The 14,696-nt window shown below is 39.3% G+C and overlaps 1 protein-coding gene and 1 long non-coding RNA gene across 6 annotated transcripts in view; one reads left to right on the forward strand and one right to left on the reverse strand.

Moving 5' to 3' along the window:
- Positions 1-14,696, forward strand: part of LOC131820885 (uncharacterized) — a 211,335-nt gene that overhangs the window by 132,035 nt on the left and 64,604 nt on the right. The window lies entirely within an intron of this gene.
- Positions 1-14,696, reverse strand: part of F8 (coagulation factor VIII) — a 111,116-nt gene that overhangs the window by 55,762 nt on the left and 40,658 nt on the right. For 3 of the 5 annotated variants that reach the window (XR_009349817.1, XM_059156715.1, XM_059156714.1), the window contains exons 11-12: positions 5,592-5,806; positions 3,516-3,666 (exon numbers count right to left, since the gene is read on the reverse strand). Coding sequence is in view for 4 of the 5 variants with exons in the window: in XM_059156715.1 (XP_059012698.1) it covers positions 3,516-3,666; positions 5,592-5,806 (366 nt within the window). In the remaining variant the exon portion in view is untranslated. Of the gene's footprint in view, positions 1-3,096; positions 3,667-5,591; positions 5,807-14,696 lie in introns of those variants that run through there. The other 2 variants (XM_059156716.1, XM_059156717.1) reach the window with 2 other exon arrangements.

Here is a 14,696-nt window from a genome sequence, read left to right on the forward strand (position 1 = left end):
GCTGGCAACTACTTTTCAGGGTTCTCAGATAGCTACTTCATGTGTTCTGTTAGAAATTTTTAGGCATTCGGTGGGATAGACAGGGTAACATGTGCTTATTCGATCTTAACCAGAACCAGAACTCCAAAAGACATATTATTTTTAATTTTAATGGTTTCAATCATACTGGTTTCAAAATGCTGCACTAGTTATCCAGTAGCATGGTACTGTAGTGAGATTGAACATTTTTGAAAAGATTTATATCGTTATTTTAGGGGTGGGAAGAAGGGGCAGACTGTGCACTGAGCCCAGGCTCCACACCTAACACAGAGCCTGATGCAGAGCTTCATCTCATGACCCTGAGATCATGACCTGAGCTGAAATCAAGGCTTGGATGCTCAGCTGAGACTGAGACACCCAGGTGCCCCTACGACTGGTATATATATATATATATATATATATATATATATATATATATATATATATGAATTTGTGGAGGGGAAGCAAGATGGCAGAAGAGCAGGGAATCTCATTTCATCTGGTCCCTTTAATTTAGCTAGGTAACTATCAAATCATTCTGAACACCTATGAATTGAATCTGAGATATAAGAAAAGAACGGCTGGAATTCTACCAATAAAAAACCGACCAGTTTTTGCAAGGTAGGGGTTGTGGAGAAGTGAATCTGAGCCAACATACCGAAAAATAAACCACGGGGCAGGAGGGAGCCTCCATCAGCCAGCTACCGGAAAGTGATCCAGCAGTGGACTGCAAAATCAGAACCTTTAGAGGTCTGCTCCGGTGAGGGACTTCCCTGCCTGAAAGGCACTCAGGTGGTAAAGTGGGGCAGAATCCTAGGTGGGACTGTGTGGTCTCAGGATCTCAGTGGTCACAGAAAGAACAGGGTTGCCTGAGCTGGCAGAGTTCCTAAGCATTGCAGCAGGCAACCAGTTACGGCCAATGCTTGGGTTGCCATAAACTATGAACCACTGTAGGATCCGGCGATTGGCCTCTGTGTGCAGGACTTGCAAAGGGCAGAAACCTTGCCACCCTCTGCCTTTCCCTGGGAGGGTGTGTGCAGGTGCACACTGCAGGAATCTGTAGACTTTGGCACACAGAAGTGAAGACTGCTTATTCCTGAGGGTTTACTGATGAGAGGGGACCACGATTTTTCAGGTCTGGGGCTGGAGATCAGGAAGCGGCCATTTTTACATTTATCCTCTAAAGAGGCACAGAAAGCCTTCAGGGAACAAAAGCCACAAACATCAATCTGGAGCAGCTCACACTGAGCGCTGACAAGGGTAGTGCAACTCTGCCCAGGCAAGGACATCAGAGAATCAGCACAACAGGCCCCTCCCCTAGAAGACCAGCTGGAACAACAGGCAACACCAAGTTCACAGATCACACAGGACTGCAAAACTCCAGTGCCAGGGGAGAACAGTACACAGAATTTGAGGTTTATTCTCATTATACCTTTATCTTTCAGTTTAAAATTTTCCATTGTTTTTTCTTACACTATTGGTGGGAATACAAGCTGGTGCAGCCACTCTGGAAAACAGTACAGAGGTTCCTCAGAAAGTTGAAAATAGAGCTACTCAGCCATCACAAAATGAACTCTTGCCATTTGCACCGATACAGATGGAACTAGAGGGTATTATGCTGAGTGAAATGAGTCAAGCAGAGAAAGACAACTATCATATGGCTTCGCTCATATGTGGACTATAAGAAGTAAGAAGCAGTGCAAAGCATAGGGGAAGGGAGGGAAAACTGAACTCGAACTCATTAGAGAGGGAGACAAACCATAAGAGACTCTTAATCACAGGAAAGAAGCAGGGTTGGTGGAAGGGAGCGGGGAGAGGGAGAGGTAACGAGGGTGCGGGATGTCATGAACACTGGGTATCATATGGGTTGCTGAGCGCTATGTCTGAAACCAATGAGGTACTCTATGGTGGCCAATTGAATTTAAACTTAAGTAAAGCATATGAAATTTATACCCAGACATGTACATGCACAGAGGAAAGACCACGTGAGGACACAGGAAGTGGCTATCTATAAGCCAATGAAAGAGGCCTCAGAGGAGACCAATCCTGCTGAATCTTGATCTCAGACTTTTAGCTTCCAGAACTGTGAGGAAGTAAATCTCTGCTGTTGAAGCCACCCATTGTTTGGTACTATGTTATGGCAGGCCTAGCAGACTAAGACTACGTGTGTGTGTGTGTGTGTGTGTGTGTGTGTGTGTGTGTGTATGATTATATAATCATGTAGAAAATTTTAACATGGGTTAACACTGGACATGAAAAGGTTAGTGGAAGGTGTAACACGGAAGGAAACAGAGAGATAAAAGGGAGGAGGCAGCCAAGTAGACACAAAAAACATCATGTTGTACACCTTAAATATATACAATTTTTATTTGTCAGTAAAGCTGGGAAAAAGGTGTGTTTTTTTTAATGTAAAGTGTGTTGATTAATTTGACTTGAGTTGCTATAGTTGGCAATTGGTTTATATGTGTAAAATTGCATTCCCTTTGTATTTTATGTGTAACTTACCAATTGAGTGCATTTAAAAGCATTTTTATTTTTATTTATTTTTTAAAAAGATTTTATTTATTTATCTGACAAACAGAGATCACAAGTAGGCAGAGAGGCAGGCAGAGAGAGAGGAAGAAGCAGGCTCCCCGCTGAGTAGAGAGCTCGATGTGGTGCTCGATCCCAGGACCCTGGGATCATGACCTGAGCCGAAGGCAGAGGCTTTAATCTACTGAGCCACCCAGGAGTCCCTTAAAAGCATCTTAAAAAAGATTTTAGTTGAACACCCAATAAGCAGTTCAAACTTACAACTGTGAGTTTAAGAGTTGCACATTCTACCAACTGAGCCAGCTAGGAACCCCGAGTGCATTTTATATCAGGTATGGACTATGTGTATTTGGGTAAATGAAAGTTGTGTCTCATTTTATTTACCCTTTGAAATGCCTTCTAAAAGAAAAAAATATATGCAGTATATGATTATATTTAAGCCTTTAAATAAAATTGTACACATTCATATATATCAATTTTTATTTTTATTTATTTTATTTTTAAAAAATGATTTTATTTATTTATTTGACAGAGAGAGAGAGGGAACACAAGCAGGGGGAGTGGGAGAGGGAGAAGCAGGTGCCTGGCTGAGCAGGGAGCCCGATGCGGGGCTTGATCCCAGGAGCCTGGGATCATGACCCAAGCCGAAGGCAGATGCCCAATGACTGAGCCACCCAGGTGTCCCTAATTTTTAAAAGATTTATTTATTTGAGAGAGAGTGAGAGAGAGAGCTTGTGTACAGGGAAGGGGCAGAGGCAGAGGGAGAGAGAATCTCAAGCACAGTCCCTGCTGAGCACGGAGTTGGACACAGGACCCGATCCCGTGACCTAACTGGAAACCAAGAGTCAGATGCTTAACTGACTTCGCCACGCAGGAGTCCCCAGGTAACAGTTTTTAAGGAAATAGGACTGTCGCACAGCATGTGAGTTAATGTGTCACCTGCACTCGAGCTCAGCTTTACTTACTGTGCATGATGTTAGAGACCTGGAAGTCTGGGTCACGGTGCAGTGCAGCGTCTGTGCTGGGGAGGAAACGCTGCATATTCTCTGTGAGGTACCAGCTCCGATTCTCATCAAATACAGAAAACAGGATGACATTTCTCTTGTCTGACATCATCTGTTAATGACACATATTGAAAGAAAGAAATGCTATCAGTATTGTTGCCTAAGAATTAGTAGTCTGCGTGGAAACGATTAATAAATACTGAATAAATACTGAATCCCTCAGTTCGGTTCCAATTTCCCCGTCGCGCCACTGTTACACACATAACGGGGCAGGGTGTAGGCGTGGCTGCTACCAGCAGTGACTAACCCTTTAGAGCAAACGTGGCCTCAGGGCGAGAGGGTGACTGGACCCACTAAACCTAGTTTCTTCTGGATCCAAGGCCATATGCTGGTGGATTTTCTGGTACACTCTGTAGCCTTATTCCCTCCATGTTCAGATTACAGGACTTTCATTCTTTAAAGACCCAAGTGATTACTCAGTGTTTTTCTTGAACAAGTTAGTCAAGTCAAGTAAGATTAATGCCTTTCCTAAACTTCGATCTAGCAAGAGCCCTTCCTATCTATAGCTTCCTATCCTATAGCTCCCAATCTATAAAAAATTAAAAACAGAAAACAGAAATCAAATAACAAGTTAAGATGGGCCATGAAAAGTTAACTAACACTAATATCTAAAGTTTTCTGTTAAAAAAGTTTAAAGTTCTTTTTAAAAGAGAAGTTTATGCATGAACCAAAGTTATGAATTAGTTACTTGCTAATTGATTCTGTTAAGATGTAATGTATAAGCTTCACTAATATGCATAAATTTCAGTTTGCATAATCTGGCACTACAGAAACCAAAATGTTGAAGAGAGGACATTAAAAAATATAGAGTTACATTTCAGTCCTCTTCCAAAAAATTGGTGGAAAAACTATAATTAGGAAAAAATTTGTCAGGAAAGGTACTTTCCCAAGTTTATGCTTTTTGGGTTTGCATGCGACAGGTTTTAAAATTCACATGCTTTACTCTCTAACCCAAGGAAATGTTCTCAGACTAGTAAAGATCCTATGTAATAAATAACCAAACTGACATGTGGTCCAGCCTCAGCAATACAGCCATGAGTCATTCTGATCTAAGCAATGAGCTTCTGCAATTGGTTCAGTAGGCTTCTTCCTTTTTTAAAAAAAGATTTTGTTTTTTTGTTTTGATGGGGGAATGGCAGAGAGAGAAGGAGAGAGAGAGTCCTAGCAGACTCTGCATGAAGCACAGAGCCTGACATGGGGATTGATCTCACAACCCTGAAATCATGACCTGAACCAAAGTCAAGAGTTGGATGCTTAACCAACTGTGCCACCCAGGCTTTCCTTATGCAGAGAATTTAGCTTTCTTTTCTCAAAGCAGCATAAGTGGTCTAAATTCTTTAAACATTTCTGAAATATTTTATATCTTTCCCTGTATTTTTCTCAACGAATCCTTATTGAATTCCCACTACATGCCAAGCACTGTGCTGGATGCTGCAGATATGTTCATTCTGAGGTGTCTCTGAGTCACCCATCATGAGCCATCAAGGGAGAAGTCTAGACTCTGACACAGATGCATGGGTCATCTAAAAATGAGTAGTAGTTCAGCATGTAAAAACAAGCAAGATAAGTTACAGAAAGTGGAATTTTAAATTTTTTAAGTTTTAGTTATAATATAAGTAATTACTACATCCAATGAGGGGCTTGAACTCATGACCCCAAGATCAAGAGTCACATGATCCTCCAACTGATCCAGCCAGGCACCCTAGAAAGTGAAATTTTAGACTGTAAATGAGTATTATAGAAATATAATAGGACAGCCTCCCCTTTCTATCCAGCAGGCAAGTTTATTAAACCTAACTAAATTCAGAAACAGCTATGAGAAACCCAGTTTGTTTCTTTTATTGGCCAATACTGCAGACTACTAAATTTTCTGCAGACCACAGGGGGGCATTACACTGAGAAAGTATAGGAAATAGCTGGAAGTTCATATGCGTCATCAGTCCATCAAACCCAGAACTTGGTAAGACAAGAACCCACCTGGTTTCCTCTTTGATCTACAGATTCTTTGTAGCAGATGAGGAGAGGGCCAATGAGTCCTGAAGCTAGATCTCTCTCCAGATTAATGAAGCTTGAGTAATATCGGGTCAGGCACCGAGGATCCGATTTCGTTGGCCCATCTTCTACAGTCACTGTCCATTTATACTTGAATATCTCTCCTGGCAGAATTGGCATATCTTTCAAATGTTTCACACCTACCCACACCCAAACCACAAAACACCATGATTCGAGTGTAACAAGCCACATATTGGTAAATTAGATAAATTGGTAGATTAGAGTGTAACAAGCCACATATTGGTAAATTAAATTGGTAGATTAGAGTGTAACAAGCCACATATTGCTAAGTCGTGTTGTTATTTCAAGGGATTTACAAATTTATATGTACATGTGAGGCTTCTCAATAAATTGAAACTAAATTTGCACCTATTATAAGTTGAATATTCCCACATTGTTTTGCAGTTAAAGTGTGTCGAGGACTTCAAGTTGTATTACAAAGCTGTAGTGATCAAAACAGTATGGTTCCAGCATAAAAACAGATACATAAATCAATGGAACAGAATAGAGAGCCCAGAAATGAACCCTCATCTCTATGGTCAGCTAATCTTCGACAAAGCAGGAATATGCAATGGGAAAAAGACAGTCCCTTCAACAAATAGTGTTGAGAAAATTGGACGGCAAGCATGCAGAAGGATGAGACAGGACCATTTCCTTACACCACACACAAAAATAGACTCAAAATGGATGAAAGACCTCAGTGTGAGACAGGAATCCATCAAAATCCTAGAGGAGAACACAGGCAGCAACCTCTTGGACCTCAGCCGCAGCAACTTCTGCTTATATACATCTCCAAAGGCAAGGGAAACAAAGGCAAAATGAACCATTAGGACTTCATCAAGATAAAAAGCTTTTGCAGAAGAGAAAAGTCCAAGATGGTGGAGATGTAGGAGTCCTCAATTTCATCTGGTCCCAGGAATTCAGCTAGATAGCTATCAACCCTTTCTGAACACCTGTGAACCCAACCCGAGAGCGAAGGAAAGAACAGCTGCAACTCTACAAACAGAAGAGCAACCACTTTCTGCAAGTAGGGGGTGCAGAGAACTGAATGCGAGATGATATTTAGGAAGACCAACTGTAGGGGTGTGGGGTGCAGGCAGGGAGCCTCTGTCAACCAGCTCCTGGCAAGTGATAGACCAGTGGAGGACAAAATCAGAACTTTTAGAAGTGTGCTCCACTGAGAGATGTGTGACCCCCGCAGGCTCACAGGAAGACCAGGGGTGCCTGAGTGTGGCAGAGCTCCCAGGTATTGGACCGGGAAAGCCGGCTACAGAGATGGAGCTGAGGAGTGGGCTGCAGGAGTTTGCTGGGTTTGGAGACTCCAAACGGGGTCATGTGCCACAGGTAGAAATGCTCGGTCACAGGCCTAGTGAGCACAGAGTGTGGACAGAGGCCAGGGAGACACAAATGAGGATTGATTGCTTTTCTGTGAGGGCACATTGAGGAGTGGGGCCCTGAGCCCTCAGCTCCAGTGCCAGTGATTGGGAGGCCACCATCTTCATTCCCGTCCTCCAAAGCTGTATGGAAAGCGTTCAGAGAAAAAAACTACCTAAAGAGAACCTGCGCAGAGTACTCAGCCTGGCCCCAGGCAAAGACATTTGAGAATCAACAACAGGCCCCTCCCCCAGAAGATCAGCAAGAACATCCAGCCAAGAACAAGTGTACTGACTGATGAGAACTGCAAAACTTCAGAACTATGGGAATACAGCACCTAGAATTCATGACTTTTCCTTCCATGATTCTTTAGTCTTTCAAAGTTAATTTATTTTCTTTCCTTTTTGAGCCAATTTCTTATCTTATCAACTCCTTTTAAAATCTTTTTTAATTTTCATTTTTACAGTTACATTTTATCCCTTCATTGTATTTAATCTTATTTATTTTTGTATATATATATATATGTGTGTGTGTGTGTGTGTGTGTGTGTGTGTGTGTGTGTGTCTATATATATATATGTAGAACTTTTTCTTTCTTTACAATTTTGGGATGCAGTTTCTTCTAACAGACCAAAATATACCTAAAATCTAGTATATGGCTCTGTTCTATTCATCTGTCTGGTCATATTCTGCTTTTTGTTGTTGTTTTTTCTTTTTCTGCATCTTTTTTCTGTTTTGTTAAAGTCTTTTTAAATTTTCATCTTTATAGTCACAGTCTGTCCTTTCAATGTATTTAATTTTAGTTTAATATGTATAAGTTTTTCTTTCTTTATGATTTGGGATGTAGTTTCTTCTAACAAACTGACCAAAATATACTCAGGAGATAGTGTATTGCTCTGCTCTGCTCTTATAATGCTTCCTTTTTGATTGTTGGGGTTTTTTTCTTATCTTTTAATTTCCATTTTTACAGTTATATTCTATCCTTTCATTGTATTTAACTCTCTTTTTATACATATATAATATTTTCTTTCTTTATAGTTTTGGGATCTAGTTTTCTAACAAATAGACCAAAATACACACAGGGTCTGAGATATTGCTCTATTCTGTTCACCTGTCTAATTATATTCTCTCTCTTTCTCTCCTTCTTTTTTATTTCAGTTTCATGTCTCTTCTGATTTGTTTAGTGTATATTTCTCAGGGGTTGTTGTTGCCATTTTAGTATTTTGTTCTCTTGCTCATCTATTCTTCTCTGGATAGAATGACAAGATGAAAAAAATCACCTCAGAAAAAGAACAAGAGGCAGTATGGACTGCCAGGGACCTAATCAGTATGGATATAAGTAAGATGTCAGAACTACAGTTCAGAATAATGGTTATAAAGATACTAGCTGGTCTTGAAAAAAAGCATAGAAGACACTAGAGAATCCCTCCCTGGAGAAATAAAAGAATGAAAACATAATCAGATCAAAATTTAAAAGGCTATAAATGAGATGCAATAAAAAATGGAGGCTCTAACTGCTAGGATAAATGAGGCAGAAGAGAGAATTAGTGATATAGAAGACTAAATGATGGAAAAAAAAGAGGCTTAGAAAAAGAGAGACAACTACTGGATCACAGGGGGAGAATTCAAGAAATAAGTGATACCATAAAGTGAAAAAATATTAGAATATTTGAGATCCCAGAAGAAGAGGAAAGAGAGCAGGGACAGAAGGTATATTTGGAGCAAATTATAGCAGAGAACTTCCCTAATCTGGGAAAGGAAACTTGCATTAAAATCCAGAAGACAGAGAATCCTATTCAAAATCAATGAAAATAGGTCAATGCTCTGACAGATAATAGTGAAACCTAAAAATCTCAGAGACAGAAAATCCTGAAAGCAGCTTGGGACAATAGGTCCTTTTATTTTTTTTAAAGATTTTATTTACGTGACACGAAGAGAGGCAGCCAGAGAGGGAATACAAGCAGGGGCAGTGGGAAAAGAAGAAGCAGGTCTCCCGCTGAGCAGGGAGCCCAATGCAGGGCTCGATCCCAGGACCCTGGGATCATGACCTGAGCCAAAGGCAGACGCCTAACAACTGCACCACTCAGGTGCCCCAAGACAAGAGGTCCCTAACCTACAATGGTAGAAACATTATATTGGCAGCAGAACAATCCATAGAGACCTGGCAGGCCAGAAAGGACTGGCATGATATATTCAGGGTCCCAAATGAGAAAAATAAGCAGCCAAGAATACTTTACCCAGCAAGGCTGCCATTCAGAATAGAAGGAAAGATAAAGATCCTCCAGGACAAAAAGAAACTAAAAAAACTTGTGATCATTAAATCAGCCCCACAAGAAGTAAAAAAGGGATCCTATAAGCAAAAAGAGAGCCCCAAAACAACACAGACCAGAAAGGAACAGAGACACTATACAGAAACAGTGACTTTATAGGTAATACAATGTCACTAAATTCATATCTTTCAATAGTTACTCTGAATGTAAACGAGCCAATCAAAATATAAAGGGTATCAGATTGGATAAAAAAGCAAGACCCATCCATATGCTGTTTGTTGGTAAGAGACTCATTTTAGATCCAAAGACACCTCCAAATTGAGAGTGAGGGGGTGGAGAACCATTTATCATGCTAATGGACATCAAAAGGAAGCTGGAAAGCAATACTTCTACTTAAACCAAAGACTGTAATAAGAGATGATGAAGGCTATTACATCATAATTAAATGGTCTATCTAACAAGAAGACCTAACAGTCGTAAATATGCCCCTAATATGGGAGCAGCCAACTATATAAACTAATTAATAACAAAATTAAAGAAACACAATGATAATAATACAATAATAGTAGGGGACTTTAACATCCCATTCACTGAAATGGACAGATAATCTAACCAGAAGATCAATAAGGAAATAAGGGCTTTCAATGACACACTGGACCAGATGGACTTCATAGACACATTCAGAGCATTCCATCCTAAAGCAACAGAATACAGTCTTCTCAAGTGTAGATGGAATATTCTCCAGAACAGATCACATACTGGGTCACAAATCAGGTCTCAACTGGTACCAAAAGTCTGGGATCATTCCTTGCATATTTTCAGGCCACAATGCTTTGAAACTTGAACTCAATCACAAGAGGAACTTTGGAAAGAGCTCAAATACATGGAGGCTAAAGAGAATCCCACTAAAGCATGAATAGGTCAATCAGGAAATTAAGGAAGAATTTTAAAAAATCATGGAAACAAATGAAAATGAAAATGTAACTGTTCAAAACCTTCAGGATATAGCAAAGTTGGTCCTAAGAAGGAATGATATAGCAATAGGAACCTTTCTCAAAAAAATGAGAAAGATCTCAAATATACAAGCTAAACATACACCTAAAAGAGCTAAGGAAAGAACAGCAAATAAAGCCTAAACCCAGCAGGAGAAGAGAAATAATAAATATTAGAACAGAAATCAATGAAATAGAAACCAAAGAACAGTAGACAGATCAATGAAACTAGGAGCTGGTTCTTTGAAAGAATTAATAAGATTGATAACCACCTGGCCAGACTTACCAAAAGGAAAAGAGAAAGGACCCAAATTAATAAAATCATGAATGAAAGAGGGAAGATCATAACCAACCCCAAAGAAAAACAAATAATTTTAAGAACATATTATGAGCAACTATATGCCAACAAGTTAGGCAATATGGAAGAAATGGATACATTCCCAGAAACATACAGACTACCAAAACTGAAACAGGAAGACACAGAAAATCTGAACAGACCCAGAACTAGAAAGGAAATTGAAGCAGTAATCAAAAATATCCCAGTAAATAAGGCCCAGGGCCAGAAGGATTCCCAGGCAGTTCTACCAAACATTTAAAGAAGAACTAATACCTATTCTTCTGAAGTTGTTTCAAAAAACAGAAATAGAAGGAAAACTTTCAGACTCTATGAGGTCAGCATTACCTTGATACCAAAAGCAAAGACCCCACCAAAAAAGAGAATTACAGACCAATATCCCTGATGAACATGGATACAAAAATTCTCATTAAAATATTAGCCAACAGGATCCAATAGCACATTCAAAGGATTATACACCATGACCAAGTGGGATTTGGGGTGCAAGGCTGCAAGGCTGGTTCAACATCCAGAATCAATCATTGTGATACATTACATAAATAAAAGAAAGGACAAAAAACCATGTGATCCTCTCAATAGATGCAGTAAAAGCACTTGACAAAGTACAGCATCCTTTCTTGATTAAAACTCTCCGTAGTATAGAGATGGGGGAACATACCTCAATATCATAAAAGCCATATATGAAAAGCAAAAACAAACAAGCCAAAAAACCCAGACACATGAACTACTGGACTTCATCAAGGTAAAAAGCTTTTATGCAGCAAAGGAAATAGTCAACAAAACCAAAAGACAACCAACAGAATGGGAGAAGATATTTGCAAATGACATATCAGATAAAGGGCTAGTGTCCAAAATCTATAAAGAACGTATCAAACTCAACACCCAAAGAGCAAATAATCCAATTAAGAAATGGGCAGAAGACATGAACAGACATTTCTGCAAAGAAGACATCCAGATGGCCAACAGACACATGAAAAAGTGCTCCACATCACTCGGCATCAGGCAAATACAAATCAAAACCACAATGAGATACCACCTCACACCAGTCAGAATGGGTAAAATTAACAAGTCAGGAAACAACAGATGTTGGCGAGGATTCAGAGAAAGGGGAACCCTCCTACACTGTTCATGGGAATGCAAGCTGGTGCAGCCACTCTGAAAAACTGTATGGACGTTCCTTGAAAAGTTAAAATAGAGCTACCCAATGACCTAGCAATTGTGCTATTAGGTATTTACCTCGAAGATACAAATGTAGTGATCCGAAGGGTAGGTGCAACCCAATGTTTATAGGAGCAATGCCCACAAGAGCCAAATTATGTTACGAACCCAGGTGCCCATTGACAGACGAATGGATAAAGAAGATGTGGGGTGTGTGTGTGTGTGTGTGTGAGAGAGAGAGAGAGAGAGAGAGAGAGCGAGTGTGTGTGTGTGTGTGTGCGCAAGCGAGCAATGGAATATTAGACAGCCATAAAAAATGAAATCTTGCTATTTGCAATAACATGGATGGTACTAGAGGGTAGTTAAGTGAAATAAGTCAATCAGAAAAAGACAATGATCAGAGGCGGATTTTAAGATAAGTGAAATTTTAAAAACAAAAGAGCGAGGATCATAGGTGGAAAGAGTGAAAAGTAAAACAAGAGGAAATCAGGTAGACAAACCATAAGAGAGTCTTAATTATAGGAAACAAACTGAGGGTTGCTGGAGGGGAAGGGGTGTGGAGGGACTGGTAACTGGGTGATAGACATTAAGGAGGGCATATGATGTAATATAACTGGGTATTATGTAAGACATGAATCACAGGTCTGTACCTCTGAAACCAATAATACATTATATGTTAATTAATTGAATTTAAACTTTAAAATGTTTTTAAAAAGATAAAAAGCTTGTGTATAGCAAAGGAAATGACAAAACTAAAAGAGAACCTACTGAATGGGAGAAGATATTTGCAAATGACATATCTGACAAAGGGTTAGTATCCAATAGTTAGAAAGAACTTATAAAACTCAACACCCCAAAAATGAATCATCCAATTAAAAAATGGGCAGAAGACCTGAACAGATATTTTCCAAATAAGACATCCAAATGGCCAATAGACATATGAAAAGGTGTTCATCATCACTCATCATCAGGGAAATGCAAATCAAAGCTACAATAAGAGATGACCTCACACTTTAAAATCAACAACACAAGAGACAGCAAGTATTGGCAAAGTTGTGGAGAAAGAGGAACCCTCTTACAATGGTGGGAATGCAAACTGATGCAGTCACCCTGGGAAACAGTATGGAGGTTCCTCAAAACATAAAAATAGAGCTACCCTATGACCTAGCAATTGCACTATTAGGTATTTACTACAAAGATACAAATGTAGTCATCTGAAGGGACACCTACACTCCAATGTTTATAGCAGCAATGTCCACAATAGCCAAACTGTGGAGCAAGCCCAGATGTCCATCAGCATATGTAGGGTGTGTGTGTGTGTGTATACATACACATATGGAATATTACTCAGCCATCAACAAGGATGAAATCTTGCCATCTGCAATGACATAGATGGAGCTCGAGAGTATTATGCTGAGCAAAATCAGTCAGAGAAAGACAAATGCCATAGGATTTCACTCATATGTGGAATTTAAGAAACAAAACAAACAAGCGAAGGGAAAAAGAGAGGCAAACCAAGACAGACTCTTAACTACGGAGCACACGGAGGTTACCAGATAAGACAAGGTGGGGGGATGAGTGAGATAGATGATGGGGATGAAGGAGGGCACTTGTCCTGATGAGCACTGGGGGTTGTATGGAAGTACTGAATCACCACATCATACATTTGAAACTAATATAACACTGTATGTTAACTATATTGGAATTAAAATTAGGAAATAATAAAAAATAAAATTAAAACAGCATTGAGACATCACTTTTCACCCACCAGATAGGCAGGATTTTTAAAAACTGTCAATGTCTAGGGACACCTGGGTGGCTCATTTGGTTAAGTGTCTGCTTTCAGCTCAGGTCATGATCCCAGGGTCCTGGGGTCAAGCCCTGAGTTGGGCTCTCTGCTCAGCAGGGAGTCTGCTTCTCCTTCTCCCTTTGCAGCTTCCTCTGCTTTTGTTCTCTGAGTCTCTGTCAAATAAATAAATAAATAAATAATCTTTTTAAAAAAACTATCAATGTCTAGATATCAATAATATGGGAAATTATACTTTCATATATAGGAGTATGAATTATAACTTCATTTGGGGACAAAAGTGTGGCTATCTATTAAACACGGAAATACATACACTGTGACTCAGAAATTCCAGTTTGAAATCAGTGAACTTGAAGATAGGTCAACAGGAAATATCCATTTTGCAGATAAGATCAAGAAAGAAAAAAATATGGTGAAAATATTCAGGCCTGTGGGACAATACCAAAATACCATTCATGTAATTAGAGACCCAGGAAAGGAGACAGAGAACAGGGTAGAATTTTTTTTTTTTTGAAGAAATAATGACCATGATCTTTCCAAATTTGTAAAAATATAACTTTATGGATCCAGGAAGATCAGCAAACCGCAAATAGGATAAATATGAAGAAAATCACAGTCAGAAAACAATAACATACAGGGGAAGAATAATTCAATGAAATCTAAATTTAGCCATTATGAAGGCCAGAAGATAGTAAAATAAGATTTTTCAAAGTGCTCAAAGGAATAAAAAGCCCTCTCAACCTAGAATTCTCCATCTAGCAAAATTAGCCTTCAAAAGTGAGGACAAAATAGACACTTCCAAATAAAATAAAACTAAGAGAATCTATATCTAAGCATACTTGCACTACAAGGGATGCTAAAGGAATTCTTTAGATTGAAGAGAAGTGATCTGAATGGAAGTGATGCCGGATGGAAATCTGGATCTTTAGGTAGGCATAGGAAGCATTGGTAATCGTAAATAACTGAGTAAATATGAAGGAGTATTTTCCCCCATATTTTTCTAAAATTATGTCACGGTTTAAAGCAAAAATTATAGCATTTTCTTGTGTGTATTGTAAAGTATCAGCACCAAGGA

The sequence above is a fragment of the Mustela lutreola genome, chromosome X (assembly GCF_030435805.1).
Source record: "Mustela lutreola isolate mMusLut2 chromosome X, mMusLut2.pri, whole genome shotgun sequence".
Taxonomy (NCBI): Eukaryota; Metazoa; Chordata; class Mammalia; order Carnivora; family Mustelidae; genus Mustela; species Mustela lutreola.